This window comes from Hemitrygon akajei, chromosome 8 (assembly GCF_048418815.1).
Source record: "Hemitrygon akajei chromosome 8, sHemAka1.3, whole genome shotgun sequence".
Taxonomy (NCBI): domain Eukaryota; kingdom Metazoa; phylum Chordata; class Chondrichthyes; order Myliobatiformes; family Dasyatidae; genus Hemitrygon; species Hemitrygon akajei.
Genome location: NC_133131.1, coordinates 165,746,660 through 165,761,350, shown reverse-complemented (window position 1 = coordinate 165,761,350; position 14,691 = coordinate 165,746,660). Strand labels below are relative to the sequence as shown.

General features: G+C 41.1%; 1 protein-coding gene and 1 long non-coding RNA gene across 2 annotated transcripts in view; one reads left to right on the top strand and one right to left on the bottom strand.

Annotated features, from left to right (window-relative positions):
- The window catches only part of iba57 (iron-sulfur cluster assembly factor IBA57), a 20,038-nt gene extending 16,836 nt beyond the window's left edge, over positions 1-3,202 (top strand). Inside the window, exon 3 of the mRNA XM_073054993.1 lies at positions 109-3,202. Coding sequence (XP_072911094.1) covers positions 109-506 — 398 coding nt within the window. The 3' untranslated portion in view covers positions 507-3,202. The remainder of the gene's footprint in view (positions 1-108) is intronic.
- Positions 576-14,691, bottom strand: LOC140732402 (uncharacterized). Its single transcript, XR_012100070.1, has 3 exons — positions 14,602-14,691; positions 3,432-3,552; positions 576-1,045 (listed from the first exon to the last, which is right to left on the bottom strand). It is a non-coding gene; the product is annotated as an uncharacterized lncRNA (long non-coding RNA).

The following is a 14,691-nucleotide window of genomic DNA, read 5'->3' as shown; positions in this document are numbered from 1 at the left end:
GCTAATCTATTGAAGATGTATAGGAATAAGTTGATACAATTTGAATATAACTTTGAACTGTACATATTAGGATAGGCAGTAATATATGCTTTCTTTTCTTTATCTAAGGAATTGCTGAAGGTGTGAAAGACCTTCCGTCTGGAGAAGCAATACCTCTGGAATCCAACCTAGTGTACATGAATGGGATTAGCTTCACCAAGGGCTGTTATATCGGGCAAGAGTTGACAGCTCGGACTCACCATACAGGAGTAATAAGGAAAAGGTTGATGCCAATCCAAATGGACAACCCTTTGCCTCCTGGCAATATTCCTGAAAAGGCGCGGATTGTTACTGAATCTGGAAAATTGGCTGGAAGGTTCAGGAATTATGAGGGTGATGTTGGTTTAGCCTTGATCAGACTCACTTATGCAAATGAACCTCTTCATGTGTTCACAGCAGGTGATGTTCGTGTACAGTTGACAGCGTCAATGCCAAATTGGTGGCCGAACAACGAAAAGAATAAATGAAATATATATTTGTATTGAACATCTACATTTTTGTGCAAGACTTTTCTCGAACAGAGTTATGACCAAGTGTTTTGTGTAATTTTTCATTTCCTTTATTTTTCATAATCAAGTTTAATATCATTGGCATACTATGTCATGAAATTGTTATGCAGCAGCAGTACATTGCAATACATAATAAAAGCTCTAAATTACAAAAATATATATTAAAAAAGAATTAAATAAAGTAAGTAGTGCAAAAAGAAAGGAAAAGCAATATTGAGGTACTGTTCATGGGTTCATTATCCATTCAGAAATCTGATGGTGAGGGAAAGAAGCTGTTCCTGAAATGCTGAGTTCCTCAGACTCTTGTACCTCCTCTTTGATGGTAGCAATGAGAAGATGGTATATTCTGGGTGATTTTGGTCTGTAATGATGGATGCTGCCACCTTTGAAGCATTGCCTTTTGAAGGTGTCTTGGATGCTGGGGAGGCTAATGTCCATGATGGAGCAGGCTGAGTTTACAACTTTCGGGGGCTTTTTCTGATCCTGCACAGTGGCCCCTGCGTATAAAATGGTGATGCAACTAGTTAGAATGCTTTCCACAGTACATAGGTACAAATTTGCAAGTGTCTTGAGTGACATACCAACTTTTCTCAGACTCCTAATGAAATATAGCTGCTGCCGTGCCTTTTTTGTAATTGGAAGTGTTGGGTCCAGGATAGATACTCGGAGATGTTGACAGCCAGGAACTTGAAACTACTCACCCTTTCCTTTAAATGTTCCTAATGTATCTGCATCTACCACCACCCCTGGCAGGTCATTCCATGCACTCACCAATCTCTATTTAAAAATCTTGCTTCTGACATTTCTCCAACCCCATTGCTCCAATCATCTTAAAATTATGCATCTCATATTAGCCATTTCTAACCTGGGGAAAAGTTTCTGGCTGTTCGCTCTATCTATGGCTCTTGTACACCTCTTGCCCTCTTATACACCTCTAGCAATCACCTTTCATCTTTCTCCATTTCAAACAGCAAATCCCTAGTTTACTCAACCTACCCTCATAAGACATGCTCTCTAATCCAGGCAACATCCTGGTAATGAGGTAACCAGAACTAAACACAATACTCCAAGTGTGTGTTTAACCTGAGTTTTATAGAGCTGCAACATTACGTCATGGCTGGTGAACTCAGTCCCCTGAGTAATGAAGGCCAACACTCCATATGCCTTCTTAAGCACCCTATCAACTTGTGAGGCAACTGAGGGATCTATTTACACCTTTCCACTATAACGTTGTGCCTTCTATCACCAAGGTTTACAGTGAGGCTTTGTCAGAATCAGGTTTTGTATCACCGATGTATCTTGTGTAATTTGTTGTTTTGTGGCAGCGGTACATTACAATGCATAATAAATTTCAATAAGTACCCGGTATATACAAAAGTACTGTGCAGAAGTCTTAGGCACTTATGTAACTAGAGTGCCTAAGATGTTTGCACAGCATTGTTAGTAATTTTATGTATTGCACTGTACTGCCACAAAAAATAACAAATTTCAGGATATATGTGGGAGATGATGAACCTGATTCTGATGTGTCTAAGAGTGGGAAAGGGCAGGGTGAGGGGAATCATGTTTGGGAAAAGGTGAGCGGGAAGCACCAGAGAGGCATTCTGTAATGATCAATAAACAAATTGCTTGGCATCAAATAACCTTACCTGGTGTCAGGGTTGGGTGTGTCTGTACCCATGCCATCCATTTGCTCTGGCATTCTTCTGCCATCTGTCCCACTCCACTTCTGCAGTACTCCACCCTCGCAATTCCCAACAGCCTTTGCTCCTGCCAGACTTATAAACTTTCTTCACTCCACAATGACAAATACAGAGCTGTGCAAAAGTCCTAGGTACCCTAGCTATATATATGCACCTAAGACTTTTGCACAGTACTGTATATAGGTGAAAAATAAATTAAGTAATGCAAATAAGAAGGAAAAAATACTGAGGAAGTGTTCATAGGTTCATTATCCATTCAGACATCTTAAGCTGGAGGAGGAGAAGCCATTCCTAAAACATTGAGTGTGTCTTCAGGCCCCTGTGCCACCACCACTGAGAAGAGGGCATGTCCTGAGTGATGGTGGTCCTTTTATTGTTGGTTGCTGCCTTTTTGAGGCAACACCTTTCAAAGGTGTCCTGAATGTTGGGGAGGCTAGTGCCCATGATGGAGCTGGCAGAGTTTACAACTTTATGCAGCTTTTTTCCATTACCACTTCCTTATCAGAATGTGATGCCTAATGGTTGATGTGAAGAATGCAAAAGGAAATTCAAAAGTGATGCATAAACATTACCATGAATTAAATTTTACCCAATTGCCTGTTTTTCTGTAGAAAATAATTCATGACTAACTGTGACCACTTCAGTTTTTAGTCAAGGTCACTGATTTTATTCTTCACCTACAGTAAATAAAACTTGAATACAAAATCAAGCAGACTCTAACATGTGAAGACTCCTGACTTAAATGTGATTTCCAAGATTAAAAGTCTGATGCAAAATACTGTTAGTCTCTTGAAACCAACTAATAATACGGCTTTATACATTGAGTTTTCTCATGGCCATTTGATAGTATTGAGTGTTTTATCAGTCTTTGTAAAAGTATCTTCTACATTACAAAAGTGAAATTTTCTAGTGCTTGGTACCTCAATAAAATAATGCTGGAAATGCTTACAAGCTCGGAAGTCTAACTGCTCTAATCAAGAGGGGTTCAACAAAATGGTTAAAAATCTGCATGCACACCATTGTTTACAGAGTTGCCTGGTTTAATAGATTAATGACACTGCTTTAAAGGGAAGGAATTTTCCTTGATCTTGTGCACAATTCATCCTTTAACCAATGTCTAAAAATAAATATTTTGGTCACCATTGTACACAGCAAGCTTCATAGGCCAATGTTTACTTACCCTGACTCCATGCACAGCTTGATGCAACACGCCAATAGGAAAGCTACTTTGAGTGTATTTATCCATCCATCTCTGGAGATCTATACCTCATGCCATGACAAACACAATCCATTTTGGACCTCTAGATGAAATGCAAAACAAAAATTCCTTGTCTCCCATATCCTGCTCTTCAGCAATCACCCAATTCTATCTAACATTGCTCTGCTCAATTTACCAGCTGATCAACACTGTTCTTGTCATTAGACACTGGGTCTTGTGTAATAGCCTCTCAAATGCTTCATTGAAGATGAAACATGTGATCTTCACACATGAAGATATTGAACTGCTTCCTTCAATAAATGAATATAATGTCCAGATTGTTACTGTATAGTTTATGAGTAAATTATAGGTGTGTATTTTCCTGTTCTGGTAATATTGCTGTTGTTAGTTTTACACATCTGGGTCTTGCTCAGTTACTCTGTTGGGGGGGGGGGAGGTCTTTATGGGATCATATGAACAGTAGCTGTTCTCGTACCCATATTCTTTAAGTAAATTAAAAACGGGTTTGGGTGATTGCCAAGGTGGAAGAGCAGGGGGAGAAAAATGTGGCATTAAGTAGGCAGTGCTGCCCTTGCCTCTACAGTCAGCGGTGCAAAAGGTTACAGGTTTCATTATTGTTAATAGAGATGTGGTTAGTTCTGACTCTATTAGTTATCTCACGAAGAATGGATCCCAAACTTGAACAAACTAACCGAGGTTCCATCATTTCATCTCACCCTCACACCTGCCATTTGGTCCGGGGTGGGGGAGGAGCGCGAGGACGGAGAGGCGGCGGCAACGGCGGGTGGCGGAGCAGCGCGGGCCGAGGGCGGGAAGGCGCGCGCGGCTGTCGTCCGTTGGCAGTTGGGTGCACGAGGAGAGTCACTGACGACCGACCGACCGGCCGGGGCAGGATGGTGGCGAGTACAGAGTTGTAACCGGAATTACAATTCGATGTCGGTGAGTGTTTGGTGGGATGGTTTGGAATATTTTTCTGTAAAACATGCATTCAGTGTTCCGGGGGCACTGGTTTACCTCAAATTAAGGATTTTTTTCTCTCTCTCTCTCCCGCTAATCTCGTTTTGAAGTGATTTTGAAAGGGAAAGCTCAACGGACCGGGCACATTCTCCTCTAATACTTATCCACACCGTCTCCACGGTGGTGGTTCGGAAGAAGGGGTGAAAACAATGTTAAAAATTGGTCTGTTTTAAGGTTGTCGTCGTGATCCACATCTGAGAAGCGGGCTGAGACTGATCAACTGGGGACGAGGTTCTTGCAACCTGTGTGGGCTAGAGCTAAAACGGCAGGGTGGGTGAGCTAGCAAGTTCTTTGGTACAACGGACGATTCAAGTTGGGATGATGTTTTTGCAGGGAAATGTACTACGGCCATGTGGTCGATGTTTAGGGATCTCTTGCGGGATGTTAGGGATAAATTTGTCCCGGTGAGGAAGATAAAGAATGGTAGGGTGAAGGAACCATGGGTGACAAGTGAGGTGGAGAACCTAGTCAGGTGGAAGAAGGCAGCATACATGAGGAAGCAAGGATCAGATGGGTCTATTGAGGAATATAGGGTAGCAAGAAAGGAGCTTAAGAAGGGGCTGAGAAGAGCAAGAAGGGGGCATGAGAAGGCCTTGGCGAGTAGGGTAAAGGAAAACCCCAAGGCATTCTTCAATTATGTGAAGAACAAAAGGATCACAGGAGAGAAGGTAGGACCGATTAGAGATAAAAGTGGGAAGATGTGCCTGGAGGCTGTGGAAGTGAGTGAGGTCCTCAATGAATACTTCTCTTCGGTATTCACCAATGAGGGAACTTGACGACAGTGAGGACAATATGAGTGAGGTTGATGTTCTGGAGCATGTTGACATTAAGGGAAAGGAGGTGTTGGAGTTGTTAAAATACATTAGGACGGATAAGTCCCCGGGGCCCATCGGAATACTCCCCAGGCTGCTCCACGAGGTGAGGGAAGAGATTGCTGAACCTCTGGCTAGGATCTTTATGTCCTCGTTGTCCACGGGAATGGTACCGGAGGATTGGAGGGAGACGAATCTTGTCCCCTTGTTCAAAAAAGGTAGTAGGGATAGTCCAGGTAATTATAAACCAGTGAGCCTTATGTCTGTGGTGGGAAAGCTGTTGGAAAAGATTCTTCGAGATTGGATCTATGGGCATTTAGAGAATCATGGTCTGATCAGGGACAGTCAGCATGGCTTTGTGAAGGGCAGATTGTGCCTAACAAGCCTGATAGAGTTCTTTGAGGAGGTGACCAGGCATATAGATGAGGGTAGTGCAGTGGATGTGATCTACATGGACTTTAGTAAGGCATTTGACAAGGTTCCACACGGTAGGCTTATTCAGAAAGTCAGAAGGCATGGGATCCAGGGAAGTTTGGCCGGGCAGATTGGCTTGTCTGCAGAAGGCAGAGGGTTGTGGTGGAGGGAGTACATTCAGATTGGAGGGTTGTGACTAGTGGTGTCCCACAGGATCTGTTCTGGGACCTCTACTTTTTGTGATTTTTATTAACGACCTGGACGTGGGGGTAGAAGGGTGGGTTGTCGAGTTTGCAGATGACACAAAGGTTGGTGGTGTTGTGGATAGTGTAGAGGATTGTCGAAGATTGCAGAGAGACATTGATAGGATGCAGAAGTGGGCTGAGAAGTGGCAGATGGAGTTCAACCCGGAGAAGTGTGAGGTGGTACACTTTGGAAGGACAAACTCCAAGGCAGAGTACAAAGTAAATGGCAGGATACTTGGTGTTGTGGCGGAGCAGATGGATCTGGGGGTACATGTCCACAGATCCTTGAAAGTTGCCTCACAGGTAGATAGGGTAGTTAAGAAAGCTTATGGGGTGTTAGCTTTCATAAGTCGAGGGATAGAGTTTAAGAGTCGCGATGTAATGATGCAGCTCTATAAAACTCTAGTTAGGTCACACTTGGAGTACTGTGTCCAGTTCTGGTCACCTCACTATAGGAAGGATATGGAAGCATTGGAAAGGGTACAGAGGAGATTTACCAGGATACTGCCTGGTTTAGAGAGTATGGATTATGATCAGAGATTAAGGGAGCTAGGGCTTTACTCTCTGGAGAGAAGGAGGATGAGAGGAGACATGATAGAGGTGTACAAGATATTAAGAGAAATAGACAGAGTGGACAGCCAGCGCCTCTTTCCCAGGGCACCACTGCTCGGTACAAGAGGACATGGCTTTAAGGTAAGGGGAGGGAAGTTGAAGGGGGATATTAGAGGAAGGTTTTTCACTCGGAGAATGGTTGGTGCGTGGAATGCACTGCCTGAGTCAGTGTGGAGGCAGATACACTAGTGAAATTTAAGAGACTACTAGACAGGTATATGGAGGAATTTAAGGTGGGGGGTTATATGGGAGGCAGGGTTTGAGGGTCGGCACAACATTGTGGGCCAAAGGGGCCTGTACTGTTCTATGTTCTTAAGTTGAGGCAGTGAAAAGGAACATAGTGAGAGGAAAACAAGTACTGTTATCTGCAGCTGAAGTTTTCAAACCCGAAGGCTTGTTCAGTGCCTGAGTTAAAAAATATCTCCTTTCGGTAGGAGAGGAGCTAGGCATGGCATAGGGACAACACAGTTGTTGTGGTCTGTGATGGGAGCAGGTAATATAAGACAAGGCGGTTCTGCTTAAGGGATGTAAGCAAATTAATAAGCAGAATCACAAGTGAAAGTGAAACTTATTAACACAATAGGTACGTGTTATCATCTATTACCCTGAGGTAAATCTTTTTGCATGCATTTACATAAAAATAAATAAATACAATGGAATTTATGAAAAACTAAGTGGAAACAAAAAATGACAAACCAATGTTCAAAAGAAGACACATTGAGTAAATAAAAAATACTGAGGATATGATTTGTGGAGTCCTTGAAAGTGAGTCTGTAGGTTGTGGAATTTGTGGTGATAAGGCAATAATCTCTGGGTCATGTGTTAATTGGCATTAGAACAAGGACAAATGGGTTTCATGTCATGAGGAACTGGAGGAGAGCTACTTTGATGACATTACTTGAATTGACTGGAACCAGTATGTTTGCAAATTGAATGACTTGGCTTGCATTAAATACATTAAACAGTTGAGGGGTAAATTTTAGTTTACAGTGCGAAAATAGGTAATGATAACCACAGACTTTCACCATGCGACAATGTACAGTTGTACCTCACTTATGCTCACTACAAGAGCATTAATGGAATCAGCCCTATTGTACAAAGGCATCTCCTTATATAAACATGTCACTTGAATGCTGTGCTCTCTCTCATACTCTACTGTTGAATGTGATGGAATTTGTTGTCCTCCCCTTGTGTGCATTTGGCTGACAATCTATGGTAATGGGCTGAGTGGCCAACAAACACTTGAAATAATGGACCATGCATCACATCAAAATTCAAAGTAAATGTATTATCAAAGTACATATATGTCACCGTCCAACCCAGAGATTCATTTTCTTGTGGGCATTCACAGAAATCATTGTCTCCTAAAGGCAATTTGACGGTATGGTAATCAAGTAATATTTTTTTCATTACTTAGAAATTACAAGAAACACAGTATGTATAATCACTGAAAGACTGCACCCAACAGGGCAGACAAACAACCAATCCTAGGGAAATAAATCTATTTAGTGGAACTATGAAATTAGATTAGAAAAAGATAAATGAGTAGAAAAATAAACTCATGGAGTATAAAAGAGATGGGCGAGGAATAATGAAAGAACAGGCTATTTAAAGTAATATTATGTAATGAAAAAAAATTACTTGATTACCATACCGTCAAGTTGCCTTTAGGATACAATGATCACAATATGATACGAGTTTTATATAAAAGTTAGAGGTCATTTTTGTTGAATCTGAAACTAGATTATTAAATCTGAATATAACAAGCTATGAAGGCGTGAGGTGCAAGTTGATGATAGTAGATTAGGAAATTATGTTAAAACTTCCAACAGTTAGGTGTCTACACTTCTCGCTGCCTGAAAAATGTCAGCACAATCAAAGACTTCTCCAAACCTGTACATTCTCTCTTCTCCCCTATTCCATTGTGCAAAAGATACAAAAACTTGAAAAAATGTATTACCAGACTCAAGGACAAGTTCTATATCACTGATGTAAAGTTCTTGTATGTTAAAATATACAAGATCTATCTCTTGCACCTTACTGTTTCTCTGTAACTGCAAAACTATATTATACATTCCATTATTGCTTTTCCCTTGTTTTGTCTCAATGCACTTGTCTTTTGAAATTATCTTACACAATGTCTTATATTTGTAATGTAATTTTATGCAATGAGTTGAAAGTTGGAATATAAAAATGTATGTAGTATATAAAAAATGTACTGAAGAAGGGTTTTGGCTCAAAATGTCAACTGTTTACTCTTCCATGGATGCTGCCTGACCCGGTGAGTTCCTCCACCATTCTGTGTGTGTTGTTTTATATGTGATATTAATTAAAGTAGTTTGATCTAAGTATTATATCATTTAAAATTTTGACAACACCAGAAGCAGTTTGTGGGCAGCAGAGTGACGTAGCAGTTAGCACAATCACTTTACAGTGGCAGCAATTGGAAGATTGGAGTTCGGTTCCTGCTGCTGTTTGTAAGGAGTTTGTATGTTCTTCCCATGACCATGTTGAAAGAAACTCACATTACAATGACATTTGGTTAGAGTTAGTGAGTTGTGGGCATACTATGTTGGCATGAAGCATGGTGACACTTGTGGGCTGTCCCAGTATAATCCTTGGACTGTGTTGGTTGTTGGCGCAAAAAGACGCATTTCACAGTATGTTTAGATGTTTCATTGTACATGTGACAAATAAACCTAATCACTTTATTTTGCAGCTCTGAAAGTGTAAAAGGTATTATGTGTAATGAAACTAGATTTAAACCAATTGAGACAGGAGGTAGGTGCCATTTCCTGAAAGTCAGAAAAGCATTTGGCCTGATACAGGTCATAGAGTAAAACAGACCTTTCAGCTCAACTCATCCATGACGATCAAGATGCCCATCTAAGCATCCCATTTGCCCACAAATGGCTCATATCTCCCTATTCCTATCCATATACCTGTCCAAGTTTCTTCTAAGTGTTGTTATGGCACATGCCTCAACCACTTCCTCTGGCAGCTTGTTACTTGTGCATATGACACTATGAACAATTTGTCCTTTAGGTCCTTTTTAAACCTTACCCCTTTGCCCTTAACCTATGCCCTCTAGATTTTGATTCCTGCCTCATGATTTTATACACCTCCAGGCAAATTCCTATGCTGCAAGAAATAAAGTGCTAGTCCTAACCTTTTCCTGTATATCTCAGGCTTTCGAATCCTGGCAATGTTCTTATAGACAATCGGTGCAGCAGTAGGCCATTTGGCCCTTCGAGCCAGCACCGCCATTCAATGTGGTCATGGCTGATCATTCACAATCAGTACCCCGTTCCTGCCTTCTCCCCATATCCCTTGACTTTGCTATCTTTAAGAGCTCTATCTAACTCTTTCTTGAAAGCATCCAGAGAATTGGCCTCCACTGCCTTCTGAGGCAGAGCATTCCATAGATCCACAACTCTCTGGGTGAAAAAGTTTTTCCTCAACTCCGTTCCGTTCTCCGTTCTTATTCTTAAACTGTGGCCTCTGGTTCTGGACTCCCCCAACATCGGGAACATGTTTCCTGCCTCTAGCTTGTCCAATCCCTTAATAATATTATATGTTTCAATCAGATCCCCTCTCATCCTTCTAAATTCCAGTGTATACAAGCCCAGTCGCTCCAATCTTTCAACATATGACAGTCTCGCCATCCCGGGAATTAACCTCGTGAACCTACGCTGCATTCCTTCAATAGCAAGAATGTCCTTCCTCAAATTTGGAGATCAAAACTGAACACCATACTCCAGGTGTGGTTTCACCAGGGCCCTGTACAACTGCAGAAGGACCCCTTTGCTCCTATACTCAACTCCCCTTGTTATGAAGGCCAACATGCCATTAGCTTTCTTTTGAATCTCTTTTGCACTGTTTCCAGCTGAACGATGTATTCCTTTAACAGGACAACCAAAACTCTGCGTAATACTCCAGGTGTGACCTCAGCAATGGCTTTAGAGCTGCAATGTAACATCCCAGCTCCTATGTTCAGTACCTTAATGATGAAGATCAACATACCTCGTATCTTCTTCACCATCCTGTCTATCTGTAATACTATTTTCATGGAACTATGTGCTTATACTCCTAGGCCCCTACAACATTCTTCAGGGTCCTGCTGTTCACTGTGAAAGTTGTACCCTGGTATGACTTCCCAAAAATGCACCATCTCGATCTGACCTGAGCTTTTCTGGCATTTTCTGTTTATATTTCAGAATTCCAGCAAAAGCAATTTTCTCAAATTTTCATTAAAAGTTAGATAATTTTTACTTGGCTATTTCGTCTAAGTTATATTTGTAACACCCAATAAGTAACAGTCAGGCAACCTTGAATAACTTATTTACTCCGACACTCATGATCTTTTTAACAAATTACAACAGAAAAAGAAAAATATTTTAATAATTTAAAAATTGTTATATTACTATATTATGTGGTAATGACAAACTAGAAATGTCAAGTCAGTCTTTTGGTGTTAAAGAGTTGTTGAGTAATTTGGGCTTATTATTGCTATTCTCAATTTCATTTTAAAGATTTGTACAATTAAGTTTGCAAGAACTTACGATTATTCACAATTCAGGAGTGACAACAGAGTAACTTGGATTCCTACATTAATCAGAATCAGGTTTAATATCACTGACATATGTCATGAAATTTGTCATCTTTGCAGCACAGAACAATGCAATATATAAAAATAGAAAAAAAATCGATTACTCTGTGTGTGTGTGTGTTTATGTTTATATATGTATGTATATGTACATAAGTAGTGCAGAATAGAAATAAAAAAGTGAGGTAGTGTTCATGGGTTCAATATCCATGCAGATATCGGACAGCAGAGGGGAAGTAGTTGTTCCCGAATCATTGAGTGTGTGCCTTCAGGCTTCTTTACCTCCTTCTGATGGTAGCAATGAGAATAAAGCATGACCTAGGTTTTGAATGTCCTTAATGATGAAGGCTGCCTTTTTGAACCATTGCCCCTTGAAGGTGTCCTGGATACAATGGAGGCTGGAGCCCTTGATGGAGCTGATTAAGTTTACAATTCTCTGCAGCTTATTTTGATCCTGTGCAGTAGCCCCCTCCCATAGCAGACAGTGGTGCAGCAAGTTATAATGCTCTCCACGGTACATCTGTAGAAATCTGCGTGTGTCTGGTGATATACCAAATCACCTCAAACTCCTAATGAAATATAACCGCAGTCATGCATTCTCTGTAGCTGCATCAATATGTTGGGTCCAAGATATTGATGCAGCTACAGAGAATGCATGACTGACACCTACAAACTTGAAAATACTCACTCTTTTCGTCTGACCCCTCTATGATGACTGTGTGTACTTTCTCCCAATGTGATTCTGAGATCTGCCCTGTCAGCCTTGTTTTTGTTGCCTGGTACCAGATACCTGAAGTTGACACTATTCCAACCTCTCAAAGGAAGAGAATGGATGGATAGAAAAAAAATCAAGGCTATGCTAAAAACTTCTTGGAAAAATTGCAAAATACCCGTTGTCTCTCTGAATCTTTGGCCAATGACTACTTGAAGTGTTGAAAGGATATTTGAGATGGTATTGAAGACCTCGAGACCATTCATTGGGAGCACAGAGATGCCATATGTAAATGGCAGGAGCAGCTCACCTCACAAATTATCTTGTCTGTTTGTCACCACTTCCTCATGAGTGGAAGAACTGGCAATCCCAACAGTGGATGTGGGTTAAATTTCAACATTTAAGAGAAATTTGGATAAATATGTGGATAAAAGAGGTATGGGGGGGGGGGGGCTATGGTGCAGGTTAATGGGTTTAGGCAGCATAATAGTTTGTCACGGACTAGATGGGCCAAAAGGCTTGTTTCTTTGTTAGAGTGTTCTGTGGCACTATTAATGTAATTACTTGACTTGGAACCCACAAAGTCAGAGTATCCTCAATCTTGATGACTGCCTAAGAAATGTACTCCATTTGCTCCGTTGTACCAATGAGTACAGGTAGCTTCATTTGTTTCTCATCTCTATTTCACAACATTTTTCCATACGAAACTCAACTGTAGTAGCCATGTATGGAAGGTACCTACGAGGCAGAGGCAGGTTGAGTAACTTGCCTATTCCTCAAAGCCAATCTGCCATCTGCAAGGCTCAAGTCAGGAGTATGGAGGAACACTCTCCCTTTACCTGGATGAGTACAGGTTTGAAAACACTCAGCAGCATCACACCATACATGACATAGCAGCCTGTTTGATAAGGCACTCCATCCACAACCATTCACTTACTCCACAAGTAATGCACGATAGCAGCAGTTTGAACTATCTGTGGGCTGCAGTCAAACAACTCAGCAGACTTCTTAGACCACACCTTCCAAACACATGACCTCTAATGGCTAGAGTGACAAGAGCAATAAAAATTTAGGAACACTCCCACGTGGAAGTTGCCCTCCAAGCCACATACCATAATAGTAGTGTTCCTTTCAGCACTTTGGGGTGCATTGGGTAGCAACCTTGTCATTTCTTTAGAATCTTCTGTATGTTTTATTAGGCCGAGTTGCTAGTTCAACCCAGCACAATGGAAAGTGTGCAAGGAGCTGGCCAGATTTGAACCCAGGACCACTCGCCTTGAAGTCAGGTGTGGATGCCTCTACATCGCTGGCTGGCAAGTCACACCATCCTGATTTGAAAATACATCGTCCCATTAGGGGACTAATGACCCAGTGATTTTAATCTCTGAGGCTGATGTGACAGCATCCTTCAGGAGTGTGAATCTACAGAAAGTATCCAGCATAGATGGGGTACATGGCCTAATACTAAAGACCTGTGCTAATCAACTGGCTGGAGTGTTCTCCAATATCTTTAACCTCTTAGTTCAGCAGTCTGAAGCACCCACCTGTTGACTCACAGACCTCCGTTGATACCCCTGCCCCCCCTTACCCCATCCCTATCTATAATTTTAGTCTGGTTCTCTTTCTCTCTCTTTTTCCCCCCTCACTATAATCTCCCCTCAGCCCTACCTTTCTTTCTCTTTTATTTCCCATAATTCTCCACCTTCCCCCAGCCTATCACTTCCCAGCTCTCTACTTCATCCCTCCCCCCACTTCTTATCCCCCCTCGACCATCCCATGTTACTTCACTCCTGATGAAGGGTTTCAGCCTGAAACATCGTCACTACCTCCTCCCATAGATGCTGTCTGGCCTGCTGAGTTCTGCCAGCATTTTGTGTTTTTATTTGAATTTCACTTAGCTTATTTTTTTTTTTATCATTTTCGTTCTTAGGTCCCTAATTCTATGAATTGTATTTTCTGCTATCTTTTTTTTCAGTTTCTTTGTAACAGTTTCTTATGTTGTTCATCCATTGCTTTAGTGCATAAACAACTTTACAAAAGGGAGTAACATACTCAAAATGTTTGTGGAATTCAGCAAATCATTGATGGTGACGATTCAGGCAGAGACCCTTCATCAGGATTTGTTATAGGGAGATCAAGATTTCTAAATAGCTTTCAAAGATTTTAAGTCAGTTACAGCAGTTTGGTTATGTTGCATGAATTTTCATGCTAATAATAGGGACTGCAGCACACACTTCTGAATTAACCTCTGGCTCTTAAAAATTATAAATCGTGCACATTAAGTAGACACACCAAATAAAGTTCACTTCATTCGATTAACAATCAGTACTAAAAGATTGAGTACAGAGGCGGTTAGAGTTCTGCAATATTTACTACTGCATTTTTTTCCCAAAGGAGACGTAAAGTAATATAGCGGCTCATTTGCATTCTACTTCTCAAACGATGAAAATAGTAAATCTATGAATTAGTAAGGCCGGCCAAACTAAAACATTTCTGAAATTATATCATGCCTTGAAATACTCAACACGTTAGTTTGATTCCGTGGTGTCGTCGGCCCGAAATGGCAATCCTTTATCTTTCCACATGTACTGCCCAATAATTAAGCCGTTTGGTTCTATGATTTCAAACGTTCGCATCCAGGGTATTTCAGTTGTAGTAGTTTTGCATATAATTCCACACTTAAACTATATTTGTGTTTATTTTAACGCAATACCATGATTGATCCTCATTCCCAGCTATGCTTCTGGGAAATCCCGATCGCCCTGGCTTGTCAACTAAGACGTCGGTGCACAGGAAGGAAAAT